The sequence below is a fragment of the Hypomesus transpacificus genome, chromosome 15 (assembly GCF_021917145.1).
Source record: "Hypomesus transpacificus isolate Combined female chromosome 15, fHypTra1, whole genome shotgun sequence".
Taxonomy (NCBI): domain Eukaryota; kingdom Metazoa; phylum Chordata; class Actinopteri; order Osmeriformes; family Osmeridae; genus Hypomesus; species Hypomesus transpacificus.
In genome coordinates, this window is record NC_061074.1 from 12,963,226 (window position 1) to 12,977,691 (window position 14,466).

Here is a 14,466-nt window from a genome sequence, read left to right on the forward strand (position 1 = left end):
AATAAAATTAGGAGGATTAAGAAATTAAATTGTGTAAGATTAATGTGAAGGGATCTTATTGACCCTCAGACAGATGATCATGTCTTTTCTCCTTCACTCAGGTTGGTACAAAGCAATCAGGTAAACAAAGAGTGCATGTAGTTGCCTCTGTTGATCGGGTCTTTTTGGATATGCGTGTGTGCACGTCCATTGACCTTTGTGTTTATATGTTGTACAAAGTCACACTGAAAAACATTACAGACTCACAAGTGTTCCATTGTTGCTCGCAGACCTCTCAAAATGGAAGTCTTTCAGTAGGAAAGGGCAGAGGCCTGAGGCTTCTGGGAAGGCCAAGGGACAGATCTTTGACCTCTGTGGTGGAATGTTGCTGTCACGGGCAGTCTATTGTAAGACAGTGAGAGCACAGCCAACGGATTTCATGTAAACAGTTGTATCGTTCAGTGACAGAAGTTGTACTGTACATAGTCTTAAGATACTACAATGCTAAAAGAGTATTGTTGTATCTGGAGTACTGAGATAACATGGAGGCCTTCAGCAAGACTTGGTAGAATGGCTCAACGTTAGGCTCACCGAGACCTTTAAACCTGAAATAAATATTTAACGTTTTTTGAACATGCATAATTTACATCTTAATGCTGCATCTGATCTATAACAAGGACAAAGAGACAGATACTGCACACTGGGAACATCAACTCTGGTATTTCTAAAAATGTCAAACATTTACAATCACCCAGTGTGGCATTGCTAGGTGGTCGATGGAATGTAAAGAGGCTGCTATGCTGTTCACGTGTGGACCGGATTAATGGTTTGTTGTCCTTGTGACAGTTGCCTCGGTTGCCGTAGGATGAATGGGTTCTTACCTTTGGTTTGTTATGTTTGTGGCGGGAAGCTGGGATGCTGAGAGGAGGGGCAGGGAGAGACAGGAGAGAGACCCTAATTGGAAGAGTTTCTGTCTTCCGAATAGGGCTGCTGCTCTCATTACAAGTCCAGACAGATTCTCTTGTTTAGAATAGGGTTGTCATTAATGAGTAATGAACCTTCACCCCAGCCAGTCCCTGCTGTCAAACTATCAGGAAACACAGGCAGACACAGCAGAGGCAGAGACTTTAACCTGACAGTTATGAAACTTCCCCTCAGTGTAACAGACACAATATATATATATATATAAATGTACTTTACATTCTTACCTCTGTGCTGTGTCCGATAATACAACCGAGCATTCTCTTACTGTACATTTTCAAATGTTCTTTCTGCGTTTTTAAAACTAAAATGTCAGTCCTGCTATCTCTATTATTGATCCATTGAGCCCATTTGACCAATTTCTGACAGTTTGACAACAAACTCTCAAGGTTAGCCATCTGTTTTCATTCAGAACAATAGTACAACATAGATGTCATCTTGAGATGGAGAAAATGCTTTGGATTTCTTATGTCTGTCTACTGGTTTAGATTCATAACCTCTCTCACAGAATACTTTCCCAGTGTGAGGGGTGAAAGAAAACACTCCTAACAAAAAGGTCAAACGTTTGGTAAAGTCTCTCCACCCAAGCAGAATACTGGATAACAGGGCCAATTAGTGAACCTGCTGTAGGTGTGTCTCCACATGTAACCAGTACAAATCAGCTTCAGTGTATAGGTGCTCATGACTGTTCCACTAAAAAATATTTTTGATGAATGGCACAGCTAGATCTTTTCCATGTGAAATGGATGTAACAAAATGAGAAAACTACTTATAGCTACTGCTAAATTGCTCAAAAGTGGCAATTCAGAGGGGCAGTGGAGGGCACATGAAGGCTTGAGCACTGGGAAACTTAGCAGACCTTTAGAGTTCACGCACAACGTTCTTAAAAAATAAGTTTGAAACAAGACTACTTCCATCTCAAGGTTCAAATAAATAATTCAATCACATGATTAAATCACATCAAAGTGTCAGTGACAGATCTGTAGCCAAAGTCAAGAGGAATCATTGAAGTGAATATCGTTGTCATACTACTGACATGACAACTCTCCATTTCGAGGATTATAGTCTTTGGATCTTTAAACATATTTTCAAACACGCTCTGAATAATGTAAACAAAGTTTAAAATAACACAAATAATTTCAAAGTATTTCTCAAGGCAAATACAAGACAAACACCTTCCCAAGTGTCACCAGAGGCTTGAGTGTGCAGACTATAAATATCCTACATCACCCGGTTTGCACACAAGACATTCACAACACAGCATGTATGCAAACCATATGTTCACAACACAGAAGACAGGCTGAACATAAGGGACATGTGGGATCCAAGAAGTGACTTTCTGCGCGTTTCACATTCCCTTATTCTCAGTGTCGGCGCTTGGCTTGTATCGCTCGTCCTTCACTCTAAGCCAGGGTCTGTAAACCACACTGTGCTGCATTATTATGGGTACTGCATGAGCTAAGGGTGCATTTGTTTTATTATTGATTCCAATGCTACTGATTCTAGTTTGTTTGGAAGCAAGGCGGATGGGGAACACGCCCTGATTGTGTTCTTGTAGGTCGTAAGTGGGTGTTCAGTTTATTGAATACTCAAATTTGCTAAATACTCAAATTGAATACTCAAAATTGGCCCAGAGGCAACAGAAAGATATTATCAACATGGCAAGGGTTATTTCCACCAAACCGTCTCCTTAGTTGTCATTGTGGAAACACAAAACAGGTATTTCCACTAGTAACTTCCCTGGGGTCTTCAGCCAACAAAATCCCCAAAGATTCAAGTGTCAAAAGACTTATCCACCTTTCCTCAGCTCTCCGCCCTAAAGGCCAACTCCCTGTGCTTGGACAATTTATGTTGCATCTATCTGATTGAGCTATTGACAGAAGGCTGAGCTGGATGTAGTGTGACTTGGCTCCATGTCCAGAGCACTCAGGCCCTGTAGTGTCAGACATCATGGCACACATGAGGACACACTTTTCTTCCCTTCCCATAATCACTGGCTAATGTCTCCTTGCTTTGAAAGTTGACGCATTTTACCTGACAACATGTCCAATTTTCACATCTTTTTGCAAGAACTGGTTTATTAGGGCTTCAAAATGTCAAAATGCAACACATTTGCCATTACCAGTTAAAGTCACATCTATTTTGTGCATTCCAGTAAAGAAGAGGGGGTTGTGAGTTATCCTGTTTATAATATAACTGCCAGAATCTTAATCAGTTAACGTTGCGCAATTTATTTACTATTTCAACATCTAAAATGTCTCAAGAATATGACAAGGATTATTTTAATACATGTGAAGTAAGGGAACAGGCATAGAAAGTAGTTTAAAATTATAGCTTTGAAACTATTTAATGAATATTTTAAACTTTTTTATGATACAAAGACAGCTCTTTCAAAGCCAGACTATAAGTGTCCCACAATGATTCAGCAGCATGGTCTGTGGTTGAAAAATAGTAGCCTACCTTTAATTTCTTATTCCTGTGTCATTGCTTTGATAATCTTGACATTCCCTTTTCACTCAATTTGATCAAATGGTTTTATCTTGCCAGGGCTGGTATCTCCTGTCTCAGCTTTAAAGACAAAACAGATCAAAGATTGTCAATGTAATTTTTTTACCCAAACGACTACTGTTAATTCCAAGGAAAGACTGCGAATGATGTGAACAATAGTGAAATTAACTAATTCACTTATTATTGGTAATTTGCATTTCCAGTTACTGAAATCTGGTTTGAACATAGTTTGACAGCCTTAAATTTCTATGTACTTTCCTTATGAAGTGATCCTCAAAGCTTTTCAACATCCTTTTGGGCACTTCCCAGCTTTCCAGACCAAACCTTCCTATTTTTTTCTATTTAAATGATTCTGTTTTGTTTACATGATTCTGTTTTCTATGTGGGTTTGTATTCGGGTTATTATTATTTGTAAAAAAAAAATGGGGGGGGGGTTCTCTGACTAAATGATAAATAAATGATAAATAAACCACAGCCTGAAGATTTGCTTGACTCACTCGCATGTCATTTACTGTCGTTAGACTAACCTCAAAACAGTGGCATGGAACAGAAGATTTAACGGAGTGCCACTACATACATAATCTCTAATTCAACACACAAAATCTGATAACTGTTATTTTGTGCATATTCAGGGTTTGTGTTGGGAATATAAGCCTACAGCAGGGCAAACATAAATACTGCTGATTCCAGAGGCTTTGTGCCATCATTAGCTGACAGACCATCAAATAATTGCAGGCTTAGTTGAAGTATAAACATTACTGACAGTTGACAGCTGAGTGGGTCCTAGTAGACAGGCCTATGTCTTCATGAATAATTTCACCACTTCTCTCCCAGCCAGTTACGTTCAGTCAAACTGCACAAAGAAAGCATCAGCCATTTTGAAACCCCACCATCGTGCACAGAAGCTGGGCATTATATTGTAAGTAACTTGAGCCAAAAGGGATTATATGATGCTTCTAACTGCATGATACATGATTTGACTTTCTCGTTTGTGATTTATCTTTATAATTAGTTTGAAAGATTATTTCAACAAGCCATTGCTATTGATTACTGAAACACAATTGAGGCATGGAGGATTTGATGAGTTGAGATACAGAGACACAGCTCCTGTGTTTCTGTAAGTATGAGAATGCGTTGAATAAAGTTGGTCTCGGCAGAGAACAATGAAATCAATACAACACAGACTCTTCACAGAGCTATAGGGCTAACCCTTCCATCGACCAATGCCCACTCGCACACTCAATCAGATTAACTAATGAAGCGATCATCGATTGAGAGTGGAGCTGCTGGCTGACACAGGGCTTGCCATTACTTGGATCTCCACCTCCCTGGGCTACAGAAGAAATGTTAGGGTCACTGTCTTTGTCGTTACACCATGTGTATGTCTGGGCCAATCCCCCACCCCCCAACCCCCCTCTCTGTCAGCCTAACCATACATCTGCAGCTCTAAAGGAGGCTGTCTTGGAGAGGGACCTGTGACCCAACACACAATTGCCCTGAGGCATTGGAAGGGGCATTCCCTGTACCCCACACATGCTGCTTCTCCACAATGGTGGCAAATTCTGGATTAGTAGAGAGATGGTAGAGGTGTACAGTATTACTAAGTTACTATTAAAATCTTGTAGGTGAAAACATACCGGATCTGTAAACAAATTATTCTACCTAGCATGTGAGACGGAATCCATGGATTTATAAATGTATGTCTGGGTGCCTAAACTGTCTTATTCAACACATCTATAGAATGTCAAGGTTTTTTCACATTCATCCTGATAGAAGTGGCAGTTCAGCTAGATGTCTCACTGGATGTCAAGAGAAGAAAACGATTTCTCTCATCAAATGAAAGACTGTACATTTTTCTACAGCGCCTCGGATGTGACATGATATACCAAATTATTATTCTATTCCAGGGCTGTAGATTGATATTTATACTTAAGTTACTTAAGCACTGAAAAATAGCGTTAACATAAGACTTATGGATTGGATACAGTACTTCTCTATGTAAAAGCAATTTAACTATGTAAGTAACTAAACCCAACTATGAATTTGAATGACACAGTATACAGCAATATCAGTGCTTAACTCTGAACAGTGAACAGTCTGAACAGTGCTTAACATGTTAGGTTTTTCTCACTTGCATGACAACTGGAGATGCTGTAGATCTAATTGTGAAGCTGCTACCCTGACAAGAGATGACCCTCCTCTGGTCAAAAGGGGCCTTTATTTTAGCTACCTAAGTCCTCATGGTCTCTTGGCTGGCTCTGGCCCGAGGTCTTAAGCCCTGGTAAGCCCGTGCATTAAGCCTGACCCAATGCACTGACTAATACACCTTCACACACTACTTTGTGACGACTTGAAATCCTCGCCCTTGTTTATAAATTCCTACTCCTACACAAGCCTTTACCTGAGCATGACCCTCTAGCACAGATAAGTAAGATCACAATGTTTCTTTTTTGTCTTGTACAATTTTTCACACTCCGTACAAGTAAGACAGTGTGTGGTTACTTAGAGGCCTTGAAACTAAATAGATTGCACATTCACGTAAAAAAAGCTGTCTGCATCCAAGTCTACAATAACTGAACATAACATCCACTCACGCACATACATACATGAAACGCACGTGTACATCCATGTGCACGTGTTTCACAGTGGTGAAGCTCAAGATTAGAACATTTAAAAGAAAGTTCAGTCAAGTACCTACCCTGTGGCATGAGCTGAAATGGGATGTTATCTGCATACACTACAAATTCCTTCACCAAAAATATTTGGATCACTATTCAGTGTCACATATAACACCTTCCAATAGAAAAAACACCCAAACCTGCTCCTATACTAACCGTTCAGCAGCATCAATGGGTTGGAGAAAACTCTAAATGTTTGTGAAGGAAATTACTATTTTAGTGTCACTCTGTGTGAATGTTAAGAAAATTGTTGTCATTGTTGTTCGCATGACGCACAATGTGTGTGTGTGTGTGTGTGTGTTTGTTTTTGTGTCTGTGTGTGATGTAGAAAGAAAGACAGACAGAGGGAGACAGAAAGAAAGAAAGAAAGAGCGAGAGAGACTGGGAGAGAAAGAGACACAGAGAGAGAAAGAGACACAGAGAGAGAAAGAGACAGAGAGAGAGAGAGAGAGAGAGAGAGAGAGAGAGAGAGAGAGAGAGAGAGAGAGAGAGAGAGAGAGAGAGAGAGAGAGAGAGAGAAAGCGTGGTGAAGGGGGGTCGGCAAATGACTGGGGTGGGTCCTGGGCGGAGTTGCTTTTCAAACCTACCTAGCTCTCTCGACTGATTCGCTCTCCCGCATTTCACCTGTTCGCCTTCTGAAGTGAAACACTGCAGGATCTGAACACATAAAGTGAATGGTTAAATTACAATAATTGTAAACTTAGTCAAATTCCATAAAACCTTACAGAGAATCATTAACTCGTGTTAACCGAAGAGCAAAATCTACTTGGATCCGTGCCACTCACAAGGATGCACTTTTCTGTCAGCTTCGTCGGTGCTCTTCTTGTCGCGACAATCTATCAAGGTAAGAAACAATACCGCCATGTTTCAGTTGTTTTAACATTTGAAATAGAATTCAGTTTTAACTATAATGTATTGTTCAAATGGCTCAGGATATGTATCCCCTGTTGTTTTGAACATTGTCCATTGGACGCACAATTAGTCTTTCCTCATTCAAAATAGTTATTCAAACGATAGTTCCATGTTCCATTAGTTGTAAAAATAGTCAGATTTTATTGCAATAATCGTACCATGAAAGTTAACGATTATTTCAGTTACCTGGGTTATTGTTTTCCATTCACTGCTCAATTTCTTGCCAACTGCTGGCACACAGGCTACTAAGCAGGTGTCAGCCATGTGGTGCATGTGTCCTCAATTTAGAAGAGGTTGTCTAGCATTTAATTGAAGCATCAACGGTTACTGTAACAACAAAAGTTTCAAAATGAAGTACAAGTATTTGCCCCAGTGCACGAGAAGAGCACAATAACGACAAAGGCGTGGTCCGAGGTGCCTTATTTAGGGAATGAATGACACCCGCTGTTGTATTGCTTTGCTATTTTGCTGACGAGTCACATAGCCCTAGCACCTACACTTCACTCCTTTGACTTATGTTGAGACATGGAAAGATGCACGTTTGGGGACACAACCTAGTCTTCTCTAATTCGAAAACATCTCTAATATATCTTCTAGCGGGGGTGGGTCTGCAGTGGGTAGGCTTGGGCGTCTGGGGTGCTGCTTTAGTATAAATGGTTAACAAAGAATATACAAAACATGTAATGCTAGCTAAGCCAAAAAACATATTACAACACTCACTGTAATTACCTTTTTTTTTTTTTTCAAACCACAAGGTATGCACCATGTGTTAAACCACTCAGCCTATACCCATAGAAAAGAGCTGCTGTTTGAGAGCTCACAGACATGTCCTTTGGGACAAGAGAAGGGAGGTTGATCTCACTTAGCTTCCCTCAGACTGACACCTGGTCACATGACATTGATGTCTGTCCTGCCGGGTAACAGCATGCTTCACCTGTCTCAGGGTTAGGGTGTTTTTATTTGAACTGTGTGAAAAATGACAAGCCACGTGATAATGGGATGTCACATGTTGTAGCTGGAGTTTTTTTCATGTGGACACTTCAATGCTGTTGCATTGCCAGTTGCCTCAGGGAGGACTGGTAATTTATGTTGCATTCCCTCTATTCTGTCATTTGATGAGGAAACATGACGCTGTTGGACAGGAGGGCTGTGGATGGTGAAACCCTGTGTTTATGTTTGCTGGTACTGTGGAGATCACTTCTGCATGTGGATCGATTATTTATCAATGGTTAAGCATACTTTGTAGAACCACTATTAACTGTTATAATTTATCATGGAAACATTTCATTTAAATTTTAGTGCACTGCGCAAATGGGCTTCAAAATAGCTATTATTGCTGAAGGAAATAGTGTTGTTAAAGAAATGTAGTCCTTGCATTGCTTTAGGTGTTTCTTTGCCTAAAACACTTGAAGCCACCAAGGCTTACCCTCAGCCAGACCAGTTAGTGCTGAAAAACAGCACTGGCAAAGAGGCTTTTGAACAAACAGTATGAAAGGCTGCATCTGGTTTTTGTTCCCTCCACCCCTCCCCCGCTTATCTTCCTTTTTTGAAAAAACACCATTCAGTGTCACACCTGGTATTATCCATCAGACAAGTGGTGCTCTTCATTTGCTAATGGCCTAATCTGCCCTGTGTTCTCATGGGGTTCCACCTCTGTTCCATTTGAAATGTATTCAGCTTCTTTGTCCACACGTGATAGATTAATGTCATAAGCATTGGCTTAAAGTTTAAAGAAATCAAATGTAAATGTAGACAAAAATGCAAACTTGGGCTGATTTGTATTCTCTGTTTGCATATGTGCTTTGGGTGGTTGCAAGCCCCATCCTGTTCAGAGACATATTTTCTAGAGTGGTTCAGAGATGTTTTTGGTTTAGGTATTTCTATGACAGTTATTCCCTTTGCCCCCCAGGCGAAAATTCAGTTGCTCAATAATGATGACAAAACAGGTTTGAAAGTTGTAGGTCATAATAAGAAATTGAGAATGTGCCTCCGGAGGAGTTGGTGTGATTTTCTAGTATGGCTTTATTTACCTCTCTTGAATATAATGATATAAATAATTTTATGTAGATGCATTGTTCATGCAATCATCTTAGTTTTTTTTTTTTTTTTTTTTTTTAATTCATGGAACTGTCAAGACTGTTGAATATTCAAACTGATATTTAATAGAATTCCCTTAATCAAGACAATGATAAAATGGGCAAATATTGTATTCATTTGTTTCTACGAGATGCATTGTCTTTTTATCCGGACATCAAGTTCATTTCAGTTTCGTGCAGGATGGATGCAACTGTGTGTGTTTTTGTGGTCCAACTCGTATGGACAGAAGTCTCCAATCATTTTATGTTGTCAGGAGAAACATATTAGAGATAACGTCATGGAAACTGACTTGATTTATTGAGCCATTTCAGTAATGTTTCCACATTAGTGCTAATAGTAGAGCAACAGGAAGACCACTCAGCTCAGGAGGTGATGGCTTCATAGATTATTCACCTGAAGAGTAAGATGTGCACTGTCAGCACATCAGCATACTAGATGTAATCATTTCTGATTTAATCTGTTAATAATCTTATAAAAAAATGTGTTTCTCTATCTGATACATTTACCTGGTTCCCTTGCTGATTTGTTATGTGCTATGTGCTGAACCCAACGCTAGTTTCCTCAAGGTTCACAATGACTCTTGCTTAGATTGTTGCTCTTGTTGGTTAGTGGTAGCTGATTTAAACTGTTGTATTCTTTTTTTAGTTAATCCTATTTTTATTGCTTTCCTACAGGTACACCTGCACTTAGAGATTAATGTTGTGTAATTTTAACTTGTTTAACTACATGCTCTTATGGTTTCTTCCCTTTAGCACTATTTTTTGGTTGTTCACAATATGTACTTCTTGTTTTTGACTACCCGCAATGCTGTGGGGCTATCTTGTTGTTATTATCAGTGACCTATGCACTTTGTGAAGCTCTCTCTTGGAAGTCGCTTTGGATAAAAGCGTCTGCTAAATGAATAAATGTAATGTAAATGTAAGTCACTGAAACTGATTTTGAACTGAAATTTGATGTACTTTCTATAGTGGTGTGAAAACATCAAGATACATTTCAGTGCTACTGCTCTCATAGGAAAGGTATGCCACCACAGATAATGGTGTCTTTCTGTTGTCAATGTAAAAGATAGGTTGTCTATTTCAAGTGACCAGACACTCAGCAAGATTATATTTGGCTTTTGCTTGGATGAATTGAAAAGATAAGTATGATAAATGAAATGAGACTCAAGCAACAGCTTGCATGAGAGAAAAAAGCCTGTCGTCTGCCTGTTTTTAGTAAAATAGCATTAAGGGAGTCTCAATTACACTTTGGTGATTGGATCTGACATGAATCTGGAGATTCATGTTATGTCTCAGCATAACCATTGAGATTTTACTTTAATCCCATTCCTATCCATGAAAACTGAGATTTTACTCTAATCCCATTCCTATCCATGAAAACTGACAATTCTTCTGTCACTAGCATTATTTTAGACAGTTGGAGAAGGCCTAGGTTGGGGTTTACCTGTTCGACAGGCAGTTGACTCAGATATGATATGTTTTCCATATAGATTACATTTTTCCTGAGACATTACTTAAGGATTGACATGGTAGATTAATTTGAGAGAACAAGAGCCAGAACCGGTGGTATTTAACACTGAATGGAGATCCCTGTTTCAGGTGCGTCCTCTCCCTGTATCCATTTTCTCACAGCAATCTATTCTCCACAGTCGCCTGCTCTTGCTAGTCACAGTTAAAATGAAGGTCTATTTACTATCCAGTGGGAGGGGCCACAGTTGTATTGTTTCAAATGTTAAAAAGAAAGTCTTAACAACAGGAGAGAGATGGCCACAGCACTCTTCCCTATGCAGAAATGTTCCTATTGAAATGCATGAAAGTACCTTTGGGTTCCATGAAAGTCTTACAGTGCCCTGAAATCGGTCAACCCTTGTTTTGTGACAAAAAAAAAGTGAGGTTGTTTCTCTCCTTTGTCATTCACGCTGCCCCCTGCGTCTGCTGGATTCCGGCAGGACTCCTGCTGGCTGCATTGTGAAGCAGACTGGTTTTTTAAAACCAATGCATGTATGATCGGGGGGACTTCTCCAACCAACTCCTCCCTTTGTCACAAAGATAGAGCAGCATACACCCCTCTGTGAAAGCCATTGACTGTGTGCCCCATGTCCTCTCACCCCTCATGTGCATGTCCCTAAAACTGAAAGAAGCTCACTTCCATGAACATTCCCAGACAGATTACAATACCTTGTTGGCCCTGAGACAGCCATCTTAGTTTAGATATTCTGACTAAGATGGAAAACTTTTGCTTAATTTGATTGGGTTTGTTGGAGCCATCTGCCAACGTGTTGGTGTGGTAGTTCAGGGGTAATTCAAATGCTGAGGTTTTTTGAGGAACAGGTCATTGGGTCATGTGTACACAAGGAGGAAAGGGGAGTTGTTTAGAAAATCACAATGCCTCAAAGCAGTAATAATGCCATTGTTGTGTTCCCAGTATTACTGGGGACAGCAGGAACTCCCACTGACCCATCAAAGGGTCAGGGATGAAACCTTCATGATTTATACCATCCCTAAAGTCATAATTACTGCTATTTACATGAGGCAAGGGGCTGAATCAGTAGCAGCCCCATCTGACTTTTTCAATTTGGTCAAAGGAGAGGCCCATTACGTTATCTTGCCTTTTGTCTATATAGTGAATTCCACATGTTTATTGGCCCCCTGAAAGAATGACATGCCACATTGTCTTTTTTGTCACTGAAATGGTCTCTGTTAGGTCAGTAACAGTATTGCACTAGTGACTACTCTATTCATTCAGATAGTCTGTAACAATTTTTCATCCTTGAAAACATGGTGCATGAAGTGCCTTGCCCCCAGGGGCTGAAGGGAAGTGTTTTGTGTCAGTGTTTGACCTCTATATCCCCCAGTCTGGCCATTTTAAAGGCTGGTTCTGTGTGTGCTAGTGAAGCCCCTCGTCTATCCTTTGGAGAATGCTGCACACTGTGACGCCCGAAGCTATCCATGATTACATGCTGCTTCAGATGAACCTGCAGGATCTCTTTTCAGAAATGGAGGAGAGCCTTACATTTTCACCAGTGCAGACGCTGCATATCGCTGAGTGAGATTAAAAGCCTGTCATTTTCACTGGCTTAGTATTTGCTGTTGTAATATACTGAGTCCCTCTCTCAACCATACACAACAAATATACATTTTGCACCTCAGAAGCAGTTTGGATGCCCCAAACATGTTTCAAACACATGTTATGTCATGACTTATATTCCTGTTCCTGTAGTTTGGGGGAGGTTAAGGGTTCAGTCAAAAGATGCTATTTTCTGTTTTGATATATTGTAGGTATCGTACTGTGGAGCCCAGAGCTGTAATAGTCAGAATGTGTTTTTCATCCATAGATCATTTGATTTAGCATTGGTAGAAAAATTGTTACTAAAGTACATTTATTATCCGTCTTCGGTCAGGGTCACATTGCCCTTGAACAATTTTTAATCAGTACATCCCAGAAGTGGTGCAGGCTAGTCCATTTGTCGGTGTACTGTGTGAATTACCTTACAGTTCCAGGTGGACAATCTCTTGTGTGTTTGAGTGGTGTGCAAAATGCTGTGCTCTGGCCTAGCCAAACAAATTAGTGTGATTGAAGCACTAAGCTGGAGAAGAACCAATCCAGACAAGCTAAACAGAATGTAAACTCAGTAATCCTTAAATAAAAGGTAGAGTATTTATTTATTGAGAAGTGTTACAGCAACAGGATGTTATGCACTTTTGTATTCAATGAAGTGAAATTGCCCTTTTTGCAATGCAGATAAACTGTTTTGTTGTATACTGTTCTGTGGTTTGTGGAAGTATGCAGAGGCACTTTGGCTTTAAGTTAAGGACTCTAGAACTTCCATTAGGGTTTCAGTGTACACAAAATGTGAAGATTCCCTCCTGTGACTGTTGAAAGCAATGTTATATTTTATAATGGGATGTCAGAAGTCTTCAAGTAGCCTGTGTTCCTGCTAAGAATTTCTACATCTGTTACCTCTCATTTTGTGGCTCATATATTTGGAGACACAGAATCAGACGGGCTGCATGCTCTGCTCTGAAATCCTCTGTCAACTACTAGTCTACAAATAGATTGGGAGTATTGTTTTGTTTTGTAAACCGTTCCGGGGCGGAGATTTAAAGAAGGTTTTCTAATAGAATAAAAATAAAATTACTTGTCTGCCATATTCTTCGACTTGCATTCATGTAAATGTATTATTTTTTAGATTATTCTGACACCAGACGAATGCAGTAGGCTATAATTTAACTAGCGATCATGACAATCGACAGCTCAGACATAGTGGTACCAAAATCTGCATTCTGATTTGGTCCAGTACATAACGGTCATATAAGTACCGGTGCCATATTAGCACCTGGATTCAGTACCCAACCCTAATTGTCATACAAACAGAAATGGTTAGGAAGGGGCATTTCCTTTCCTAATATATTGACATGTTATGTTGACAGGCCATGTTGAAATCTTCAGTAAGACATTTTTGAAGGTAGAATGCACAGCATTGATTCATACCTGAAGTCAGATTAGTACTTGTAGTCTGGGAATATGTGAATAAGGCATCCCCACTCTTCCATTAAATAAATCTGAAGATTACCTGTCCCATCTCCAGGACTAGCCATTGTGTGTGTTTTCCTATAAACATACTTGACACTATGCACTGCATCACACTAGTGAACACCATAACCTCTGTCAGCTATTACATGCACTTGTACCCAGACAGTAATGTCTCCAGATGGCTTTTCAAGTAATTGGATCACATTGTCATTCTTCGGTTCAAGGCAGTATTCTCTTCACAAAATAAATTTCTCATAGATTAGGTTTCTTGTATTTTCTCCCCACATAGAACATAACTATGTATGTGGTTAGCTGTGTCTACATAGTCTTCCGCCATAGGTTTCTTTGTCTTATTCAAATGGGACTTGCCTGGACTTATGTCTCCCCAGGCTGTAGACAACTGGTTTATGCTTTGGGAAAGCTGCTGAAACATGAGTTTTCCTGAAAGCTGTCTTATCAACAAATTCATTGGAAGTTGTTGGGTAACGTGTCTTTCTGCTACCAGTGTCAAGACAGCTCACTATCAGTGGCATCTATAAAGCCCTTTTCAAAGACTCTGTGGTCGGAAACACAGCACAGACAGGCAGGAGGGGGATTCTAGTGAAAGACACGTGGCGCCAGCATAGATGCTTTCAAGCACTTATGTTGATATATGGCTGCTCCTCTCAATGGCAAGAGAAAATGTAATGGCCATTGAGTCATCTGTAGAAGCTAATGAGAATATGTTACGGCCCGGATATAAATGGTCCACCCAAGGCAAATGGGACACAGATAGAAA

General features: G+C 39.9%; 1 protein-coding gene and 1 long non-coding RNA gene across 2 annotated transcripts in view; one reads left to right on the top strand and one right to left on the bottom strand.

Moving 5' to 3' along the window:
* Window positions 1–6,763, bottom strand: LOC124478039. Its single transcript, XR_006957201.1, has 3 exons — window positions 6,734–6,763; window positions 861–1,066; window positions 1–584 (listed from the first exon to the last, which is right to left on the bottom strand). It is a non-coding gene; the product is annotated as an uncharacterized LOC124478039 (long non-coding RNA).
* Window positions 6,727–14,466, top strand: part of LOC124478010 (CD166 antigen homolog) — a 23,490-nt gene continuing 15,750 nt past the window's right edge. The window contains exon 1 of the mRNA XM_047036107.1: window positions 6,727–6,990. Coding sequence (XP_046892063.1) covers window positions 6,936–6,990 — 55 coding nt within the window. The 5' untranslated portion in view covers window positions 6,727–6,935. The remainder of the gene's footprint in view (window positions 6,991–14,466) is intronic.